The sequence below is a fragment of the Podarcis tiliguerta genome (assembly GCF_965153285.1).
Source record: "Podarcis tiliguerta genome assembly, chromosome: W".
Taxonomy (NCBI): Eukaryota; Metazoa; Chordata; class Lepidosauria; order Squamata; family Lacertidae; genus Podarcis; species Podarcis tiliguerta.
Window position 1 is genome coordinate 13,022,777 of NC_139552.1, and position 23,446 is coordinate 13,046,222.

At 41.0% G+C, this 23,446-nt stretch overlaps 1 protein-coding gene across 3 annotated transcripts in view; it reads right to left on the reverse strand.

Moving 5' to 3' along the window:
- Nucleotides 1-21,180, reverse strand: part of LOC310668830 (cullin-4B) — a 141,632-nt gene extending 120,452 nt beyond the window's left edge. The window contains exons 1-8 of one of the 3 annotated variants that reach the window (XM_083422159.1): nucleotides 20,587-21,180; nucleotides 20,033-20,484; nucleotides 17,427-17,542; nucleotides 14,258-14,361; nucleotides 7,169-7,238; nucleotides 3,828-3,901; nucleotides 437-599; nucleotides 251-340 (exon numbers count right to left, since the gene is read on the reverse strand). In XM_083422159.1, the coding sequence (XP_083278285.1) occupies nucleotides 251-340; nucleotides 437-599; nucleotides 3,828-3,901; nucleotides 7,169-7,238; nucleotides 14,258-14,361; nucleotides 17,427-17,542; nucleotides 20,033-20,204 (789 nt within the window). In that variant the 5' untranslated portion in view covers nucleotides 20,205-20,484; nucleotides 20,587-21,180. Of the gene's footprint in view, nucleotides 1-250; nucleotides 341-436; nucleotides 600-3,827; nucleotides 3,902-7,168; nucleotides 7,239-14,257; nucleotides 14,362-17,426; nucleotides 17,543-20,032; nucleotides 20,485-20,565 lie in introns of all 3 variants that reach the window. The other 2 variants (XM_083422160.1, XM_083422161.1) reach the window with 2 other exon arrangements.
- Nucleotides 21,181-23,446: the final 2,266 nt, after the last annotated feature.

Genomic DNA, 23,446 nt, shown 5'->3' on the forward strand with positions numbered 1-23,446 from the left:
TTAATAGACTACAGTATAGTGTAAGCATAATTTTATATGCACTGAGAAACAAAAAAATGTGTGACTCACTTTATTGTGCTATTCGCTTTATTGTGGTGGTGTGTAACTGAACCCACAATATATCTGAGTTATGCCTGTATTGTAGTCCCTATCAGCAGGGCAAAACACATCATGGGAGCTCCTGTTCTGCCCTCATAATCAAGAGATTAATATCCTCATGGTGCCCATGAACAGTAAGGTAATAAAATACCTCTCTCTCTTGCATAAGCCTCTGTCCTTCTGCTGCATATAAGCGATTCGTTTCTTCTAAGAATCTGTGCTCAAAAGAATCCTGATAAATCTGGGGAAAACAGAAATGAGTCATTTCCTTAGGATGCTCTCATAGTTTCCTTTGAAAGATTATACAGGTTAAACATGGTGGGGATCCCTGACTCACCTGAAGATCTGAAAGCATGCTGAGGAGGCTGCGAAGCAGGCTCCTGTCAATAGCCTCACCATTTCTCTCTCGCTTAGTCAACAGAAGAATGCCATCAATGGTCTTGTTTTGGACTTTCTGATTGCTAATTATATGTGCCCTAAACAATTCTAGCCCCATATCCCTGAAAATAAAGAAATAATGATAAAGAATCAAAGTTCAACACAGGGAGGCAGCATATTGGATACCTTTGCATCCATTTATTCAGGACCGATCAGGTGTTACTTTCTGAATACTGTGTAAGAAAAAGTAAGTTCCTGGCTCTTTTGTGCACACATGACCTGACCCGATTATCATGCCTTCTCATATTGGGTTCAGCAACTTGTGTCTGACCAGGCTTCAGTCATTAATTATGCAGACTTTTAACTGATCTACACAAATGTCCATAGAAAGCTCTTACTAGAGGCAACAATCTTATTTGCACATTTTCCTGAGAACCCCAAAATGTGTGTAAATCCAGTTAAGGGGCATCTATACAGTGGTACCCCGCAAAACAAATGCATCGGAAGACGAAAAACTCGCAAGACGGAAGAGTTTTTCGTTTTCTGAGGTGCTTCGCAAGACGGATTTCCCTATGGGCTTGCTTCGCAAGACGAAACGGCCCTGCCTCTCGTGTCATGGCGACGCGCACTGCACGCACACACGCTCGCTTCCCTGCTCCTCCGGCTCCCTCCCACCTTCCCGCTGACGGTTGGTGCCTCGCGCCGCTGGCCACCCCCCTCACGCGCTCCCCTCAGAGAGTCGTTGCCGCCAGCGCCTCTCTCTCCCTCAGGTGAAGAGGATGGTGGCGGTTCCGCCGAGTCGCGCTCCTGAGCCCCGCCGCCCTCCAGCAGCCGCGTCGCACAGTGGCCACAACGCGGGTGAGTCTGAGGTACCGGCTGCGGCAGCTGTCCTGCTTCTCCCCGCCCCTCCCCGCCGTTGTCAGTGTTTAAATGCAGTGGTGCTTCGCAAGACGAAAAAACCCGTAGAACGAAAAACTCGCAGAACGAATTAATTTCGTCTTGCGAGGCACCACTGTATATGTATTCATATAAATTGAAATTTGGATAAATACATAAACACTAGGAACTATTCCAAGGTTAAATTGTGAATGGGCTTTAAAAGATTTAAAAAACAGTTGGTTGGGGGAGAAAACAACAGGAGTCCTCCCGGAACTTAATACTAGTAGCAAATTCAAGTTTAATGCAAGCAATAGGGTTGGAACACAACTTAGTTTGTTCCTTCCATGAGTGGTATGATAAACTGAGGTCCAGCCCAATGTGTACCACTTCTAGAGATACTGCACTGGTAAAACAAGGCTCTAAACCAAACTCTAACACAGAGTGTTCCTGTAAAACTCATTGTGGAAAAGATTTTAAATAAATACATAGACAATATGCAGAGTGCTGAGGGCATTACCCAAAGATCTGCATTTTGTTAAGCATACATAATTACAATGTAAAAAACAACAACAGTCAATTGTTTCAGATTTACAGCATTCTACATTGGCATCACCTGTTTTAAAATCTCAGACTAAACTGGTATTTGTTTTTGTCCATGGCCCTGTTTATACTTCATAAAGGTAAAAGTACCCCTGACCATTAGGTCCAATCGCGGATGACTCTGGGGTTGCGGCGCTCATCTTGCTCTATAGGCTGAGGGAACAGATGTTTGCCTGCAGACAGCTTCTAGGTCATGTGGCCAGCATAACTAAGCCGCTTCTGGCGAACCAGAGCAGCGCACGGAAACACCTTTTACCTTCCCGTCGAAGCGATACCTATTTATCTACTTGCACTTTGACATGCTTTCGAACTGCTAGGTTGGCAGGAGCTGGGACCGAGCAACAGGAGCTCACCCCATCGCGGGGATTCGAACCATAATTAATGGTTGATTGTGAACACCTATATCTTGATTGTTTTGTTCCTGGCTGGCTGTAAGTGCGCAGAGGAAACAAACCACAATTCCTTTCTTAGCATTATACCTGAACCAGAGATTATGGTTTGTTTTGCTCAAACAGACCATGTTTGAGAAGTCAATAACAAAAGACACAACACTGACTGTGGTTTGTTTCTCTCCACTGCTAGCAGAGAAGTATGAAGCAAATGTAATTGGCTCATTCGTGACAAATGTGTGGTGTGTGGCTTATTCTTATATATGAACATGGTGTCTGAAGACAGAGACAGTTTTGCCAAGCTGGTTCTTGATGGCTCAGTCATTCCCAACATGTAGCACTGCTGCCATTCTTGGTCTCCAATCAATATACACAATGACCTCCTTCACTGCCATGGAGATTCTCTATACTTTCCAGATCTGAGCTTCTTGGTTTAGCTTAACTTTATCTTTAAAGTACCACACCCACATCCCTTATGAAAATCTGGGGGTGAGACAGCAAAGAAAACACATAAACCAGCCATGTTGCAAAGATTCTCTATTCTCTGTCAGTTTGTCATCTATCAGAATGAAAGGGAATAATTTAAGAAGAGCCTGCTGAATCAGGCCCATAACCCATCTAGCCCAGCATCCTGTTCCCACAGTGGCCAACCAGATGCCTGCGGGAATCCCGCAAGCAGAATTCAAGCACAAGAGCATTCTCCTCTCCTCTGGTTTCCAGCAACTGGTATTCAGAAGCATTGCTGCCTCCAACTGTGGCGATAGAGCATACCCATTGTGGCTAGTAGCCGTTGATAGCCCTCTCCTCCATGAATTTGTCTACTCCTCTTTTAAAGTCATCCAAGTTGGGGGCCATCACTACTTCCTGAGGGAACAAGTTCCATAGTTTAACTAACAACATTCAGCTTCATTGGATGTCCATGAGTTCTAGTGTTACGAGGAAGATAAACTTCTCCCTATCCACTTTCTCCATGTCATGCATAATTTTATAAATTTCTATCATGTCACCTCCTACTTGCTTTTTCTCTAAACTAAGAAGTCCCAAATGCTACAACCTTTATTCATAGGGGAGACACTCCATCCCCTTTAATCATTTTCTGAACTTTTCCCAACTCCATAATATCATTTTTGAGGTGAGGCAACCAGAATTGTACACAGTATTCCAACTGTGGTCACCCCACAGATTTGTATAAAGGTATTATGATACTGGCAGTTTTATTTTCAATTCCTTTCCTGATGATCCCTAGCATGTAATTTGCCTTTTTCCACAACTGCCGCATAATGAGTAGACATCTACTGATACTTGAGGGGTTTTTTCCTTCTTTCCATTCAGAGAACTGTTCAATTATTCTTATTTTTTGCTTCCTGCAACTTAACCAATTCCTGATCCTCAAGAGGACCACTCCTCTTATTCCTTGACTGAATACATATTTTAACAGAGCATCTAAAAGTCTAACATCAATACTTCTCTTTTCTTCCTCACCAAATTGATGGCAGCGTTGAATTTTGAAGAACATATGTTCGATCCAGGAACAAAAAGATACTTCTAATCATTATCTGCAAGGGAGGAGGGAAAACAAAAATCAAGCCATAAACACATTGACCAGTTTTAAATGCTATGTCTACCATTATGTATCCATCTCAATATCATTCTTCTGCCCCAATCCTAAATATGCTTACTTGGAAGGAAAGGCCACCAATTTTAACGGGACTTGCTTCCAAATAGGCCTGCTTACTGACTGCAACTTTAGAAAGTCAAGTATATGAACTGACCACCTCCTCCCTCTTGCTCTATTCATGTTCTTTAAGATGAATGGTGCACATCCTCTTAATTGCCCCATCAATGTGTATGCTTCCACAACCAGGTCAGGTTAAGAGACAATACCTGCCCCACTTCCCTTCACCAGGAGAAACTTCATTCCCTCCACATACTGAGATGTGGATAAATTTTAATCTATTTCTTCATATGATATCTTAATGAAATGCTTCTTCAATATGCTTTTATGGCATTGCCTTTTTAAGCTGCTGAGATCCGTCCCAATAAAGGTTCTCTTAATAAGACTGAAATATGCTGCATAACTCCTAGGGGTTCTATGTTCCCTGGCTGCATAACAGAGTCTGTATTCTAAGTCACACAAACTGTCGCTAAGAGTTGCAAAATGAATGCCCAGCCATCAGGTCACAAAAGCAATACAACAAAAAATAAGTCTTAAATACAAATTGCAAGCATCATTACCTGACACTGGTACAAAACAAAAAGTTGTATTTGCCTAAATATCAGTGAGCAGAAAGCTTGTGTGTGTCAGTATTGTAATGTCTCATTCTCACTTTGCATAATGTTGTTGGTTGCTTTTGATTACTTAATTGATGTATGAGTATGGGAACTATTTAAATGTCTCATCCCTCTCTCTGCTCTCTGCTCCTCTGCTGAAAAAGAGGGATGTGAGAGTTGTCTTGCTGTTTTGTTATTTGCTTTATAAATAAAACCATTGATGTTACTATTCCAACCACAGTTGCTTCTGCTGCATTCTGCTGTAAAGGACTGAGTTTACTACAGTGATACCTCGGGTTACATATGCTTCAGGTTACATACAGGTTAAACTCAGAAAATTAGAATATTGTGGAAAAGTTCATTTATTTCAGTGATTCAACTTAAAAGGTGAAACTAATATATGAGATAGACTCATGACATACAAAGCGAGATATGTCAAGCCTTTATTTGTTATAATTGTGATATTATGGGGTACAGCTGATACAAACCCCAAATAAACAATCTCAGAAAATAAGAATATTGTGAAAAGGTGCAGTAGCTATTCAATCCATAACACCTGCAATGGGTTCAGTAGGAAGCACAATCATGGGGAAGGCTGCTGACCGGACAGTTGTGCAGAAAGCCATCATTGAGACCCTCCATAATGAGGGAAAGCCTCAAACAGTAATTGCAGAAGAAGTTGGATGTTCCCAAAGTGCTGTATCGAAGCACATTAATGGAAAGTTATGCGGAAGGGAGAAGTGTGGAAGAGAAAGGTGCACAAGAAGCAGGAATGACCACAGCCTAGAGAGGATTGTCAGGAAAAGACCATTCAAACGTGTTGGGGATTTTCACAAGGAGTGGACTGAGGCTGGAGTTAGTGCATCAAGAGCTACCACACACAGACGGATCCTGGAGATGGCCTTCAAATGTCGCATTCCTCTTGTCAAGCCGCTCCTGAACAAGAAACGATGTCAGAAGCATCTTGCCTGGGCTAAAGAAAAAAAAGAACTGGTCTGTTGCTCAGTGGTCCCAAGTCCTCTTTTCTGATGAGAGCAGCTTTTGCATCTCATTTGGAAACTAAGGACCCAGAGTCTGGAGGAAGAATGGGGGGGGGGGGGCACACAATGCCAGATGCTTGAAGTCCAGTGTGAAGTGTTGATTTGGGGAGCCATGCCATCAGCTGGTGTTGGTCCACTGTGCTTCATTAAGTCCAGGGTCAACGCAGCCGTCTACCAGGAGATTTTGGAGCACTTCATGCTTCCTTCTGCAGACGAGCTTTATGGGGAGGCTGACTTCATTTTCCAGCAGGAACTGGCACCTGCCCACACTGCCAAAAGTACCAAAACCTGGTTCAGTGCCCATGGGATTACTGTGCTTGATTGGCCAGCAAACTCGCCTGACCTGAACCCCATAGAGAATCTATGGGGCATTGCCAAGAGAAAGATGAGAGACATGAGACCGAGCAATGCAGAAGAGCTGAAGGCTGCTATTGAAGCATCCTGGTCTTCCATAACACCTCAGCAGTGCCACAGGCTGATCGCATCCATGCCATGCTGCATTGAGGCAGTAATTGATGCAAAAGGGGCCCAAACCAAGTACTGAGTACATATGCATGCTTCTACTTCTCAGAGGTCCAATATTGCTCTATTTGCAGTCCTTGTTTTGCTGATTTCATTTAATATTCTAATTTTCTGATTGTTAATTTGGGGTTTTCATCAGCTGTACGGCATAACATCAGAACTATAACAAATAAAGGCTTGACATATCTCGCTTTGCATGTCATGAGTCTATCTCATATATTACTTTCACCTTTTAAGTTGAATTACTGAAATAAATGAACTTTTCCACGATATTCTAATTTTCCGAGTTTCACCTGTACACTTCAGGTTACAGACTCCGCTAACCCAGAAATATTACCTCAGGTTAAGAACTTTGCTTCAGGATGAGAACAGAAATAGTGCAGCGGCGGCACAGTGGGAGCAGGAGGCCCCATTAGCTAAAGTGGTACTTAAGGTTAAGAACAGTTTCAGGTTAAGAACAGACCTCCAGAACGAATTAAGCTCTTAACCCGAGGTACCACTGTATCTGCAAATGGGCGTTTAATCCTCAGTGTGTGTGTGTGTGTGTGTGTGTGTGCGTGTCCAATTATCTTGCCCCCCCCCCCCCTGCAGCTATCTCTGACCCTTGGAAAGCTGCTCAAGATAGTCTATGGACCCCTAGAGCCAGTTTTCAGGGAGCTGCAGATGGGGGGGAGCCATCTTTGGATCCAAGCTCACATACCGAATTTTTTGCTCTATAAGACTCACTTTTTCCCTCCTAAAAAGTATGGGGAAATGTGTGTGCGTCTTATGGAGCGAATGCGGGCTGCACAGCTATCCCAGAAACCAGAACAGCAAGAGGGATTGCTGCTTTCACTGCGCAGCGATCCCTCTTGCTGTTCTGGCTTCCGAGATTCAGAAATTTTTTTTTCTTGTTTTCCTCCTCCAAAAACTAGCTGCGTCTTGTGGTATGGTGAGTCTTATAGAGCGAAAAATACGGTAAATATTATTTGAAAGAAAAATAAGCCTTACCATTTGTCTACAGTGGTCTTGCCAACATTTGTCTATTTTCTTGAGAAAAAGAACACTGTCCAATGAATCCATGAGGAAGAAGTTAAGAATATTTAACACAATAATTGAGACAACACCAACACCTGATGATACTGTTCTTCTGCATCATTGCTAGAAAATTCATTTTGAAACAAAAGAAACTGTCAAACCCTATTTTAAAGCCTTTGTTAGTTTAGGATATGGCTATGCAAAAGATGTTCACCTAAAAACAGCTAAAAGCATAGAGACCAGAACAATTACCCCACAATTCAAAACTAAAGGTGTACTATGTTGGTGGCATGTTGCCACTAAAATCAGTAGTAGCGTCATGAAATAAGTTAGCTAATCTTCCAAGTTATTTGTTAAAAATTGATGTTAATATCCATAATTTATTCAAAACTTTGTAATCCTGCAATATTGTAAGCATGCGCACAGCCTCAGGGTTATGAACATCAAATCCTGCCTCCCTTGCTCCTTATTGTTTCAAAAGTCCTTGTATTAGAGCCTAAACAGACTTTTAAGACCCATCCTACAGTTTAACAGGGGAGATGCTCAGATGGAAAGAGAGAAACACTGATGTGTGCATCTCTCTGGATTTCAGCCATTATAAAAATGAAGGTCAAAGAGGCTCTTTAGGTACTGAAAAGTCAAGGCTTCCTGGAGCTTTTGGCTGAACACAACCCCAATACTACAGATTCCTATATTTTAAAACTTCAGGGAACATGCCCTTATGCAGCTTGGGGGTATGCAACTTGGGGGTACTTCCAGATACATTGCTGTCACTGGAGGTTCAGGTGGCCTTGGTGGTACAGACTGCCTTCCATCAGCTGAACCCAGCTGAACCCCTATCTAGACAGGGATAGCCTAATTTCTGTTGTCTATGCTCTGGTAACATCTAGGTTAGATTGCTATAACATGTTATATGTGGGGCTGCCTCTGAAGACAGTTCAGAAACTTCAGCTGGTGCAGAATTCAGTGACCAGTTTGCTCACCGGGGCAAGACAGTTTGAGCATATAATGTCAATCCTGGCCCAACCGCCAATCCGTTTCCAGGCCCAATTCAAAGCGCTGGTTTTGACCTATAAGCCTGAAATGGCTCAGGACCACAATACATCAAGGACCGCTTCTCCCCATATGAACCGACTCAGATCATCTGTGGTACGTTTTTGAGTGCCTGCTTCTTGTGTTGCCACCCTCCAGGCAATGGGACTTTTCCGTGGTGGTTCCCCATTTGTGGAATGGTCTCCCCATATCTTTAAGTGCCAGGCAAAAACACTGCTTTTCAACAAGGTATTTGGCTGTTAAACAAACTATGGGATCTCAATGTAGTCCAGCAAGGCCAAAATTGTCATTTTTTTTTTGAAATTTCAAACACTCATAACTCAAAAATGGGATGAGATGTAAAAATGAACAAAAAAGAAGTTGACGGAATACTTTGTGGACAATTGTAATAAAGGCACCAAGATGAGCACAGTTTGGGACGCAAGCAGTGATGAGAGGTTTTTTCATACAACAGAATTCAATCAAAAAGAAGAACAGAGAGAAAGAAAAGAAAGAAATTTTAAAACAGATAATGGACAATGAGCAAAAATTAATTAAAAAACCAAATAATTCAAAAATTAAACAAAGTATTAAGGTTTTGCAAACACAATTTGCTATGATAATAAATAAAGAGGGGGAGTGGAATATTAAAAAGTTAAGACAAAGAAATTTTGAATTCGCTAATAAATCTGGTAAATGGCTTGCCTGGCAAATTAAGAAAAGAAAAGAACAAAGCACAATCAACAAAATCATGGTGGAAGGAGAAGAGATAAATAACCCGAATGGTATTAGAAAAGGATTCCTGGATTTTTATAGACAATTGTATAGAAGCAAAGAAAAGAACAATATGAGGAAAATAGAGAGATTTTTAAAAGAAAAAGAGGTGCAAAAGATCCCGACAGAAAAAAAAGACAGACTGAACACCCCAATTGATAACGAGGAGATAAAAGAGATTATAAAAGAGCTGAAAAAAGGGAAGGCCCCGGGACCAGATGGATTTACCGCAAGTTACTATAAAGAGCTGAGACACACCCTGACGGTACCATTGAAAGAAGTAATGAATAATATTTTGAAAGAAAGAGATATTCCAGAGACTTGGAAAGAAGCTTTTATAACCTTTATCCCAAAGCAAGATGCAGATTTAACACAAGTAAAGAATTATAGGCCAATTTCATTGTTGAATACAGATTATAAAATTTTTGCAGGAATAATGGCGAAAAGACTGAAAAAAGTACTACAAGAAATCATTCATGAAGATCAAGCAGGTTTCCTTCCAGGCAGGCAGATGAAAGACAATGTTAGGAATATAATTAATATTTTGGAATATCTGACAGCCAGGAATGAGAAACAAGCAATTTTGATGTTTGTGGATGCCGAAAAGGCATTCGATAATATATCATGGGATTTTATGTTAAAAAACTTAGAACATATGGAGATAGGGAATGATTTCTTTAATGGAATAAAGGCAATTTATACGGAACAAAGAGCAAAATTGATTGTGAACAATGTAATTACGGAAGAGGTGAAAATATCAAAAGGTACAAGACAGGGGTGTCCGCTCTCACCACTGCTGTTTATATTGGTCCTGGAAGTCTTTCTGAATTCAATTAGGAAAAATGAGAAAATAAAAGGGGTGACAGTAGGTCAGAATAAACATAAAGTGAAAGCCTTTGCAGATGACTTGGTAATAATGATGGAGGATCCGATGAAAAGTGTAACTGAAGTGCTAGAAGAAATCGAACAATTTGGTAAAGTGGCCGGATTTATATTAAATAGGAAAAAAACCAAAGTTATAGTAAAAAATATGGATCAAACTATGGTAGAAGTAATGCAACAACAAATAGGTATTGAAGTAGCGAAAAAAGTAAAATACTTGAGAATATGGCTAACCCCAAAAAATATTGATTTGTTTCAGAACAATTATATACCGGTATGGAATGGAATCAAGAAAGATTTGGAGGTGTGGGGAAGGTTGAAATTATCCTTTTGGGGTAGAATCTCAACAATTAAGATGTGTGTACTCCCAAAGATGTTATTTTTATTTCAGATGATTCCGATACTTAAGGGGACAATGATTTTTAAAGAGTGGCAAAGAGTGATTTCAAGATATATCTGGCAGGGTAAAAAGCCAAGAATTCAATATAAGTTATTAACAGATGCAAAAGAAAGAGGAGGCTTTGCTCTGCCAGACTTGAAACTTTACTATGAAGCATCATGTCTCTGTTGGTTAAAAGAATGGATAAAACTAAAGAATACAAAATTGTTGGATTTAGAAGGATTTGATAACAGATTTGGGTGGCACGCATACTTATGGTTGGAGGGAAAAAAAGAGTCATAAAGCTTTTGAAAACCACATCTTCCGAAGATCGTTAATTGAAGTATGGGATAGATATAAAAATTTATTGGAATCAGGAATTCCACACTGGTTGTCCTCACTAGAGGTTATGAGTGTTACGAAAATTAATATGAGAGGGAATTGGATCACTTATGGAGAATTGGTGGTTAAAGAAGGAGAGAAATGGAAAATGAAGCCATATGAACAAGTAAAAGAATATGTATTTGATTGGTTGCACTACTACCAGATAAATGATATGTTTAAAAAAGAGTTGAAAGAGAAGGGTTATATAGAAAAAGACTCAAAATTTCAAACAGAAATAGTGAATAATGATTGTAAGATAATCTCTAAAATGTACAAAATGTTATTGGAATGGTATACGATGGACGAGGAAGTTAAGTCGGTAATGATTCACTGGGCTAGAGATTTTAGTTATAATATATATCTTGAAGATTGGGCTAAAGTATGGAATGATAATTTGAAGTTTACAGCATGCACCACCTTAAAGGAAAATGTTATGAAAATGGTATATAGATGGTACATTACACCAGTTAAATTAGCAAAAATGTTTAAAACTTGTAATAAGTGTTGGAAATGTAAAGAGAAAGAAGGAACATTTTTTCACATGTGGTGGGAATGCAAGAAAGTGAGGGGGTTTTGGGAGATGATATATAATGAGTTAAAGAAGATGTTGAAATATAATTTTGTAAAGAAACCAGAAGCCTTTCTTTTAGGAATAACAAGAAATGAAATAAATAGAAAGGACCATAAACTCTTTCAGTATGCAACAACTGCAGCGAGAATATTAATGGCCCAAAAATGGAAGCAGGAAGAACTACGACTCTTGAAGAATGGAGAATGAAATTAATGGACTATGCAGAACTGGACAAACTAACTGGAAAAATAAGATACCAACGAGATCACAAGTTCATTGAGGATTGGGGAAAATTTTCTGAGTATTTGAAAAGTGTATGTGGTGAGCAAACAACGCTAGTGGGTTTTAAAGAAGCTTTGTGAAAGAATAAGGAATATTGCAAGAATGTAAATATGTTTGTAAAGGTATCTTAAAAGGCGATATTAATTTTGGGAATGCGTAGATAATAAATTTAAATACGGATGATTGTCAGAGAAGCTGAGGGAAGTCCAAAAGAGAAAAATATGTTAATTGGGAATTGTTAATTGGAGATAATTGTGTAAAATGTAATAAAAAATTATTTTTTTTAAAAAAAGAGATATAGAAATTAACATTTTAGATTTAAACTTAGTTCTGATCATTATCGTTCAACAAGTGTACAAAATTTTAAGAAAATTGGACATGATGTAAAAAAAAATCATTAAAAAAATGGACCACTTGTTATGGAATGACCCTGTTATGCATTTTGTGCTTTTATGTTGCAAACTGTCCTGTGATCTGTGGATGAAGGGTGATAAGTAAATTAAATAGATAAATAAAAACAATGTTAATAATAATAGAGGTTCGCATAGTACAAGTAAAAAACAAGAACCCAAACACACACACTGCGTGTATAGAGTGACATGCATGTTTCTCTGAATTGGGACTTATATTGGTAGGAAAATTATTACAAGAACATGCAGTATAGAAGGCTGCAGAGTGGCTTGTTACCAAAAGTAGATCTGTCTCCTGTTGAAACATTAAAACAAACAATCTGAATATTAATCTCTTCAAGCTTCCTTTGTTTAACCCCTATTTCAAGCAACTGTAATGTATAGTAGTGGGTGGCATTGCCAGTATCTCAGATAATAAGGTTAACTAGGATTGCCATATGTCCGGATTTTCCCAGACACGCCCTCTTTTTCAGGCTTAAAATTTATGTCTGGGCAGAATTTTAGAATGTGGCAAAATGTCTGGGGTTTTTTGTCAACATCCTCCAAGCCTCGTCCCTTGGAGTGCGAGTACTCTCTTGCCCATCCAGTCCCTAGGCGTGCCAGCCTGTGTGTTTGTGTGCATGTGAGTGGGGAAGGGGGAGGGGGAGAGGGAGGGGGAAAGAGCAGGAGGAAGGGTAACCGAGAGAGTCAGCCACCTCTCAGCACCCGACTGTGGCATCACTTCCCAATCAAAGCCCCCTAGGACAAAATCAGTAGCAGCTTTTCTCTCTCGGGCTCTGTCCCCCTCCCTCCCCAGGCACACGTCCTCCACAATCCCCTTCCCCCACTCTCTTTTTCCATCCAACAATCCCTCCCCACGCCGCACAACCACACTTCTACCCCCTTTTGGGGGGCACCCTCCCAAAAACAAGGCTATCTTTGCCTCAGGGAGACCCTCCTTTCCCCAAACTGGGATTTTTTGATTTAATTATCCCCCCTCCCTCCTTTACTTGCATCTCTGCTGCACATTTTCCCCCAAGTGGGTTTTCTGCTGCAATTTCTGATAGCTCCCCCCTCGCTTGCTCTCCCTTTCTCTGCTGCTGCATTCCCTTGCCCCCCCCCCCCCATTGTGTGGCTTTTTCAGTCCTTTGCCTCCTGCCTGCAGTCCCCCCCACAAGCACTCTCCTCCTCTGGACCCTCTTCCTTTCCTTCCCTCTCTCTCCTTCTGTCAGGCTCCATCTTCCTTTATCTCTCCTTTCTCCACTTCCCCGACTACCTCATCCCTCATCCCTCAAAGGGCTTCCCCCTCCTCTGTGTCCCCTTTCTCCCCCCTTCAAGTCCAGCGTTCTACCCCCTACACTACGGTGGCTGCCCAGCCTCTGCCTAATGACTTCCTGTGAGTGAGAGCCTCATCCAGGGTCTGTCCATCTCTTTAAACCTCTCTCTGCTCATGCGATCTTCTGTTTATTTTAGGGCCATGGTTTAGTGGCAGAGCATCTGCTCTTAATGCAGAAGGCCCCAGATTCAATCCCCGGCATCTCCAGGTGGGTCTTTGGAAAAGAGTCCCTGCCTGAAACCTTGGAGAGCTGCTGCCAGTCAGTGTAAACAATATTGACCTAGAAGTCGGCAAATTTTGCTCTTCAAAATATGGCAACCCTAAGGTTAACCAACCCTCCCCATTCTGTTTTATTTCTAACCAACAGAATAGTTCAATATTTTCTAATCAGTCTAATAATAATAATAACTTTTATTTATACCCTGCCCTCCCTGGCCAGAGCCAGGCTCAGGGCGGCTAACACCAGTAAAATTACAGTAAAAACATAAGGGGGGGAACCAATTTAAAATACAGGTTAAAATGCAATTTAAAATGCAGCCTCATCAAAACCATAAGGGGAGGGAAACATAAGGGTCAGACTGAGTCCAAACCAAAGGCCAGGCGGAACAGCTCTGTCTTGCAGGCCCTGCAGAAAGATGTCAAGTCCCACAGGGCCCTAGTCTCTTGTGACAGAGCGTTCCACCAAGTCGGGGCCAGTACTGAAAAGGTCCTAACCCTAGTTGAGACCAATCTAAACACTTTGCGACCTGGGACCTTCAAAATGTTGTCATTTGTGGACCTGAAGGTCCTCTGCAGGGCATACCAGGAGAGGCGGTCCCGTAGGTACGTGGGTCCAATGAGCCTTATGCTACCCCTTTTCAAGGGCCCAGAGTTACATCAGTCATAATGCAACCAGCATAAGAATTCACAAGTAATGACTTTGAATGGTTCTTAATCCATGCGATTCTCATATTGCATTTTACAGGACTTCAAAGTGACACACTGAGTGGTGAAACTTTTTTCAGCCACGTTACTTACTACTCAAAAAGGATATTCTCTTAACTGATGGATCTGTGCTTTGATATGGTCTTCACAAATCTGTCTTAATTGCTTGTACAAATTTTCAGAAATCTTATATGAGCAGAGATTTTCAACAGCCTAAAAAAAGAAAAGGATATATGAAAGTAATCCACAAACATTTGCAGAACTCCATCTGCAATATATAGCTTTTTATTTACACGTCAGCTCTCAAAAGAACACAAGCTGAAATTATTTCTTTCAGGTGAGTTTAAAAAAAAACAGGCCTACCTGATGTGGGGGCATCACCAGACAATTACAAGATCAAAGTTAAGAGTTGTCTTCAACACTAGTCCTACTCAGAGCAGACCTACCGAAGTTAACGGATTTGGCTTAGTTTCAGGAATTTCAATGGGTGTGTTCTGAATAGGACTTAGTTGACTATCACCCTGTGTCAGCAAATGTCTTTACAATATCACCACTAAAAATTATACAGACCTAACATGAAATACAAACAGTAACAAAGAAATATAACAGGTTTTGAGTTTACAGAACTGTTTGTAGTCAATGAAATATATACTTGAGGCACTGATCTAGAGAAGCACAATCACAAGTAACATAATTTCAAACCATAGCAAAATATCCCTTGTTATTGGCCACTATCCTGAAAATTCTGAGCACACGGGGTGTGATCCAGATACGTTTTTGAGTAAATACAAGGCACTGCTACTTGCATAAATGGAGGAACATGCTCCTCTGATTTTTCCACTGCCTACACCTTGGTTGCAGCTTTCAACACTACTTCTGATGCCATTCCAAAGCAGAGTGATAGCTTGCTGTTGCATGATAGAATTAATGCTTTGAAAGAATTCTGAATGAATAATAATAAATTTTATTTATAATGAATTTATATTTACATTTATTTATATTTATTTATTTATTTATATTATTTATAATGAATTTACTTTATTACGTTCACAGACCAGCATAAGCAAAACATCTAAATAAATAGCATAACAGTATCTCTAAGTGGATAATTATTAAATTGATTGGGAGCAAGGACCAAACGTAGATTAAAACATATACATAGAATACTTGATTAAGCATAGATAATGGATGAATAAAAACCAATAAGGAAAATTTAAGAGAGATCAGTTAAAAAAGAACAGCTGTATGGGATGGGGCTTCAGAAGTGCAGGTATAACAATATGGGCCTTCTATTTAGGTCTGATTAGTAACATAGACCATCCTTCGGCGAATATCTATCATGGCGGTGCAAAATCTGGCGACAAAATATGTCACTTCTGGGCTTTCGTCCTGTAGTAATAGGGAGATGTAGTGTTGTTCTGAATGCCCAGGGAACTTACATAGGATGGGCTGGATAAACCTTGCTCAAATGTCTATGTAATACTGGCAATGAAGAAGGGCATGCTCCGTTGTTTCCTGCTGCCCAGAGCCACATGGGCATTTCCTCTCGTCATATGGTATCTTCCTATAACGGCCTTCCTGTACTGCTGAAAGGAGGGCCTGACAACGGGTCAAGGTGAAAGCCCTTGGTTGTTTTGGTATTTCAAGATTAGCTATGTATGGCATTTGTGAAGTTGAGTATCTTCTGGTTTCGCTAATTAAAAATTTGGGGGACCTGGTTAGGTCTGCCTGTCGTTCTATGTCTACCACACGCTGTTTAATAATGTTTTTGCTTGTTAGTTCCCCATGCTAAGTAAGAACTGTGGATTGAATCCTAGAGTTGTTATTATATTATCCACTGCTCGTTTCCCTATCAAGTGGAAATCATCTTTGATAGTCAAGGAAGCAAGGCCGCTCAGAAGGGAGGCTAGTCTCAGCCAATAATTAAGAGTGGCAAGCCGCATTCTGGCCTTGATTCTTATGATTCTTTTAAAAATGTGTTCCAAAGCAGAGTGATAGCTTGCCGTTGCATGATAGAATTAACGCTTTGAACGAATTCTTGTTAGTACTTCATTTCATTTAGTGTGAAAGCACCAACACTGTGGAACTCCCTGCCTATTGATATCAGGCAGGTGCCTTCACTGTATTTTTTCCAGTGCCTGCTGAAGACATTACTATTTAAACAAGCCTACCGAGATGTTTAGAAAGCTTGTTTTAGTTTGAATTTGTTATAGCCTACTCTTATTATGGTTTGAACTTTCTGTATGTTTTAAATTATGGTTGCATTTTGTTAGTGATAATTTTATTATTTTATATTTTTTGTAAACCTCTTTGAAAAAACACAGTAAGCAACTTATGTTCCATATTGTTAGCAATACTGTAACTTGGATTCTACTCCTGGCAACTTTATTTTCTAGCTGTTTCCAGTTACTGATGCACACCCCTTAACTATCTGAAGAACAAGCCAAGATTAGTGTACTAATTTTCATTCCCATTAGCATCACAAGTTGAGTGCTGCACAGCTTGGTAAACACCAAGAATGTTTTATTGTATTTTATGTCCTATTTTATCAACTGCTGTAAACCATATTGGTATTTTATAAGAGTGGGCTAATATATATATATATATATATATATATATATATATATATATATATATATATATCAGAAGGCAGGTCCACTTGAACTTCCTGACACTCCAGATAGAGGTCCTGTAAAGGAGCCTCCCTGTCCCTCTCTTCTGGGATGATTAAACTTCACAACAAGTCTGTACTAGCACACCACAATCCTGAAGCAAACTGGGATGGAAGTGTCCATTCCAACAATAAGACCCTTTGCTTCCTTGTGAAACTGCTCAGCATATCCATCTAGAGAATCTTGGGTCAGACAAGCACTGCACCCTTGGAGATGTGCTTTGAAGTGTAGTCTGCCAATCTCTGAACTGCAGGACACTTAAAATTGTGGCCAGTGTTTGTTAAAGCACTACTATAAGCCAATAGTGAACATACCAGAAATCAGCAGGTCAGATTAACATATGAATATTTCTACTGGGCTGATGGAAAAAGTAAATCTCATTTGACAAGCCCAGAAATGAAATTGTGAAGGAGCTCTTGTTGGTCATCTGAAATGCCATTTGTCCAACCTGAGGTCACACCTCACTGAGTGATTATGAGATCATTCCCACACTAGAAATCAGGATCTTGTTTGAGGCCCTACAAAGTGGCCTAAAAACATCAGGATTGCTTTCAGTCATGTAGGACTTTACCTATGGTTCTGAACACTACAAGTTTTGACACTTACCTGATAGAGCTCTTCTAGGTTGTACTTAATGGAAGTACTGTTTTGAATAACTTCTACAGCTTCTTTCAGTTTTTGCCAGGTTTCATCTGTGTAATTTTCAGGCAGTTTAGGTTTATCTGGAAGATATTTTTTAAAAAAGTTTCTTTTTTAAGAACATAAGAACAGCTCTTCTGGATCCAACCAAAGGCCCATTTAGTGAGCTTTCAATAGTGACCCACAAGATTTACTTCTGTGTCACTGGGCTACTGCCTGGACACAGTAGTGAGCTTGAATCCTGGTAAGATGGAGGCATTGTGGGTTAGTTCATGTCTGAAAAACTGGCCAATTGCCTACCCTGGATGCGGTTACACTCCCTCAAGGAGGAAGTTTGCAGTTTGGAGGTGCTTCTGGATCCAGCTCTGTCACTGGAGGCTCAAGTAGTCTCAATGGCTAGAAGTGCCTTTTATCAACTCCAACTGGTTTGACAGCTACAGCCATTCCTGGACCAAGAGAACCTGGACACAGCATTTCATGCAGTGGTTACTTTGGGATTGGATTACTGCAATGTGCTCTTGGGCAGGGGGGTTCCCTTGTACTTTATCCAAAAGCTGCAGTTAGTACAGAATGCTGCAGCACAACTGCTGGCAGGAGTGAGGCCTTATCAGCATATAACACCTGTGCTTAGAGGTCTGAACTGGTTGCCGATTTGCTGCCAGGCCAAGTTCAAGGTGTTACTATTAGTATAACGGTAAAGGGACCCCTGACCACTAGGTCCAGTCGTGACCGACTCTGGGGTTGCAGCGCTCATCTCGCTTTATTGGCCGAGGAAGCCGGCGTACAGCTTCCAGGTCATGTGGCCAGCATGACTAAGCCGCAAATTCACAGCACATGCGTGGTACCATTAATTTGACACTGAGACATTTGCCCAAAAGGAGCAAAAAAAGAATCAAATAGGTGCTCAATAAGAACGGGATTTACATATGAGTCAGGAAATACATCTGCAGGATTCACATTTACCAGTCAGAAGCAGATTTTTTTTTTAAAATGAGTGGAAGTGTCTGGGAAAGGCAAACATTGTTTAACAAAAGGCAACTTGATATGCACTTCTAGGGTACACAAACAGGAATGTGCTTATGATGGTGAGGCCAAAATTACAAAAATAAGGACCACCTGTATTGCTTTTTTTAATAGAGTGAAGGAAAGAAACAAACCACCCCACCAAGATATTGTAATTAGCTGTCATTCCCTGAAATAAGATACTTAAGATACTTTCTTTTAAAATAAATAAGTTAACTAATGTGCTTAAGAGGCAAAACTGTCTTATGAGACATATTTAAAGACACAAGGGATTTTTCCAAACAGGATACAACAAAGATCTTCAATGCCAAAGAAAAACATATTCACACCTGCTTTACAGGTATGAGCAGGTATCACTCTAAGCTTTCCCCCTCTTACCCATAAAGGTACCAGAATTAACCAAAGAATAGCAGTTCATGGTCTTTTCTTAGCTGAAGTTCAATTTATCGAAGGAACTCCACATTCCCAATTTAACACCCTAATTACATCATGCTGTAAAATTCTGAGGGTTCAGCCAAGATCAACTTCAGCTCCCTCTCATTTTCTGCCTGTCCTTTTACCTGGGACTCAACCAAACACCAGAGGGAATATTTTTGCATCTGTCCATATTTTGTCACTTTAGAAGACCCTGACAGGTTCTCAAATTATGGAGGCAGACAAATCTTGGGGAACACAAAATTCCAGAAAAGGATAGGCTCCTTCCCTTCCCCACAAGATGAATTGCCTCTGGCAAACAACTGTGCTTGATTCAAATTACATTTGTAGAGATGATTGTATCTCTAATGTTTTACCCCAAACCGACTGAGGAAGAAGGAAACGAATGAAGTGCTGCCACCTCATTTCCTGTGTATGGTTTTAGGAGAGGGTCAAGGATGTTCTGCACTATTCTGTGTAAGTACTGTACTACTAACTCCAGAGCAGAGGTCCTCACATGCATGATGCAGCCGCAGGGAATGGCACACAGCTTTGCTTGAGACGCTCCACCCACTAACTTATGGAATAGAGCTGTAAAGCTTCACAAAAACTTGGTTTTTCCAAGTTACAATTTCTATCTATAACTATTTAAAATTAGGCTGCTCTTGACTTTTTCTCTTTTTGTTGTACTTTTAAAAACTTCATATTCCATTACACACTAAAACTGCAGCAAGAAATGGAACCTGGAGCAGGGATGAATAGTGAAGGGGTGTGGCCATGTTGAGGAGGACTGGCTTAATTCTGAATGCCACTGGAGAAGAAAAAACAATCCCTGTTCCTCCCCCTCTAGTCACCAGTTACATGGAGATTTAACCCCACAGAGCATGCCTCTTTTGTGCATTCTATATGAAAGAGCAGCTGACAGTTTTTTGGTTTAGCAAAAAAGAAAGGGCTACACTTGGAGATAAAGTTGTAACAGAGACCTGGTAAGTGGCCTGGCTTCCTCTAACAAAGGATTCCATGTCACAGTGTAATGAATAAGACCTCACCCACGCAAGATTTCTGCAATATACTGTACAGGCCATCCCTCATGTAGATACATATTTCAGAGATAAAGAATGGCATCATCATGTTACCTTTAAAGTTCTTGATCACTAACTTCTTGGATGACCCAGGTTTACCATTGGCAAAACTGGAGACAGTAGAGGAGGCAGCTTTGGTCAGGCCATTTGTGTGATGTCCCACAGCTACAGAGGAAATTAAGAGACTTTTGTTTTTGAGCTGCTGCTGGGAAGACTCTTCGGCCATCTTCACATCAAGTCCAAAAAGGTCCAATGAGTCCTTAAAGCACAACTTCTTCTGCAGGTGATGGTTGGAAGAGACCCCAGATGAAAAAAGGGAGGTGGTAGTAGTAATAATTGATGATATGGAGGAGTTGCTTCTGGAAAGAAGGGAGGAGCAAGAGGAGATGGATTCAACTTCTCACTCGATACTGTTGCTATTTAGTTTTCTCTTCTTGGAGTTGCTGCTATTAACATCAGTGGCAGGTCTGACCTCCTGAGCTGCGGCTGCTGGGGGGGAGAGAAACCTGTGGGGAACATAAACACCAGTGAGGTGAACAGGCTGAATGGCATCAAATCCTTCTGCTGTAAAGGACATGCAAAAAGACCCCCAGAGCAGGTCAGATTACCTCTGCCTTGTGGTCCAGGTCCAAAGAGAGAACAGCTGCTTCCTTGTTAGACGGATCCCCTCCCTTGTCTTTCCTCTCAGGAGGAACCCTTATTGGCCCTTCTGTCTAAGATGTTTGCTTCCCCCAAAGGGGCGGGAAGGTCTCCCTGGCAACCCTACCCCGACTCTTGCAAGGTTCTATCCGCAGCTCCTAGAAGGAGGGTTCTTTCAGTCTCTGCCTGGTTCCTTGTCCGAAACCGCCTCTCTCCTGAGGGGGCAGCGGAGAAAGGAGTCACGCCCCCTTTCCCCCCCCCCCCCACCTCTTTCGCGATCCAGAGAGGGGAAGAAGTTAGCTCTGTCTCACTCCTTGTTACTGTCAAAACATCAGCGCAGTGACAAGTGAGTCTAAAGGATGGCGGCACATCCGGGCGCTCGGCATACTGGGAGTCCACCCTCCCCAGAAACATTTGCCGGGTAGCTCGAAAAAAGCTTCAAGTTTTTCGGCCGCAATCTCACTTAGGGTGTGGAGAAATGCAGTGGGCAAGCCGGCTGCTGCCCTCTTTTCCGCGCTCATCCGCTCACTCAAACAAACAGACATTAACTCGCTCGCTTCTGCTTTTTCACCTACCTTCTGACCTACCGGAAGTGATCATATTACCGGGCGTCTGCTGTTGGTAGTGGTGCGGATCTCTCGAGCCCAGTGATGAGGCTCGGGTTCGTTGGGAAGCCTCACGCTCCAGCCCGTTGAAACGTTTCTTTACGTAAAGAGGTGGGGCTACCGCCGCGCTGTGGCTTTTCCGCAAAGTGTTGGTAGTGGGTATCATGAGGCACATCGCATGCTGTAGTAGCAAGCGTGGTATTGCTCGTACTGCTAGCTGCGATCCTTCCTCTCTTTCTTTTCCTCCTCCCTACCACTCGAATTAAGCCCTGTGGGTTTTCTTAACTGAGTGGATAAAAGCAAGGGAGGAGGGCTGGGCTATTTCTTGAGAGCAGGTTCTTTCCCTGCCTAATCTTAGCTTTCTTTTTGTTCATTTCGGTGGGTAGAGTGAAGAGATGTGTCCCATACCCCCTTAATTTCCTGGGCAGGAATGGGTTAAGAGGAAATGGGGAGGGCCGTATACACAGATTCTTAGCCAATACAGTGGTACCTCGGGTTAAGTACTTAATTCGTTCCGGAGGTCCGTTCTTAACCTGAAACTGTTCTTAACCTGAAGCACCACTTTAGCTAATGGGGCCTCCTGCTGCCGCTGCGCCGCTGCTGCACGATTTCTGTTCTCATCCTGAAGCAAAGTTCTTAACCCGAGGTAATATTTCTGGGTTAGCGGAGTCTGTAACCTGAAGCGCATGTAACCTGAAGCGTATGTAACCCAAGGTACCACTGTATAAGATACTTACAGATGGAAAGGATAGAGGCGGTTCTGCCCTCCCAGACTTTAAATTGTATTATGAAGCTGCATGCCTGGTATGGATTAGGGACTGCATGAAGCTGAAAAAGCAAGAAGCATTAGGATTGGAAGGACATGACAATAGCTTTGGCTGGCATGCATACTTATGGTATGGGAAAGGGAAGGTACATAAAAGTTTCTATAACCATATAATTAGGAAATCAGTAATGAGAGTATGGGAAAGATATAAAGATCTCTTAGAACAGAAGACCCCTTGGTGGCTTTCACCACATGAAGCTTTACTGCTCAAACCACTTGGAAAGAAAGGAAAGTGGCTTACGGAAAATGGAAATTAAGAGATTATGAGGAAATAAAAGACCACTTTCAGAGTTGGTTACACTATCGGCAATTACATGAAATATACAAAGAAGACAGTTTTTTATACGACATCTAGATTCCAAAAGGAAGTTGTAGAAGGGAAGGTGAAGCTGCTGAAAGGTGCATATAGTATTCTGCTAGAATGGGAAACAAAAGATGAAGAGGTGAAATCAGTTATGATTAAATGGGCACAAGATATAGGTCACAATATAATGTTTGAAGACTGGGAAAGATTGTGGAAAATTGAGTTAAAATTTACGGATTGCTCTTTGTTGAAATAAAATTACATGAAAATGATGTATAGATGGTATATAACACCAGTGCAGATAGGAAGAATGTACAAAACTGGTTCAAATATATGTTGGAAATGTAAGGAAAAAGAAGGGACTTTTTACCATATGTGGTGGGATTGTAGCAAAATTTAAAATTTCTGGGAAATGATATATAATGAGTTGAAGAAAATGTTCCAATTAACATTTGTAAAAAAGCCTGAAACATTTTTGTTAGGGATTGTAGGAAAAGACCTGCCAAGGAAATTGAAAAACATCTTCATGTATGCGACAACGGCGGCAAGAGTCTTAATAGCACAAGGATGGAAGAATGAAGAAATCCCGACCAAGGAACTGTGGCAAGAAAAATCGATGGATTATGTGGAATTGGCGAAATTGACACACAAACTACGTGATAAGGACAACTGTGATTTTAAAGAATAATGGGAACCCTTTACAAAGTACTTAAAGAAACAACAAAATGAACTGGACTCCTTGGCAGGTTTTGAATAAACATACACAAACTTTTTATTGGTAATATATAGATAGATAAATTAAGGATCTTTACAATTTTACAACATGCAGAGAATAACATGTGCTGAAAAACCAGAGAGAGGAGCTGAGGGAAGTCTGGAGGGTGGGATGGGAGGGGGGGGGGTTTCTTTTGGGGGAGGGGGGAGGGGAAAAATGGGGGGGGGGTGAGGATGATGTATTTTTGGTAAATTGTTATGTTGAAATGCCTAATAAAAAACATTTTTTAAAAAAGGTCCCGCATACCTGTATTGGAACTCTGTTGCAACAGAAAAATAAAGATCTTCCTTGCTTTCACTAAAATAAAAATAAAAATATT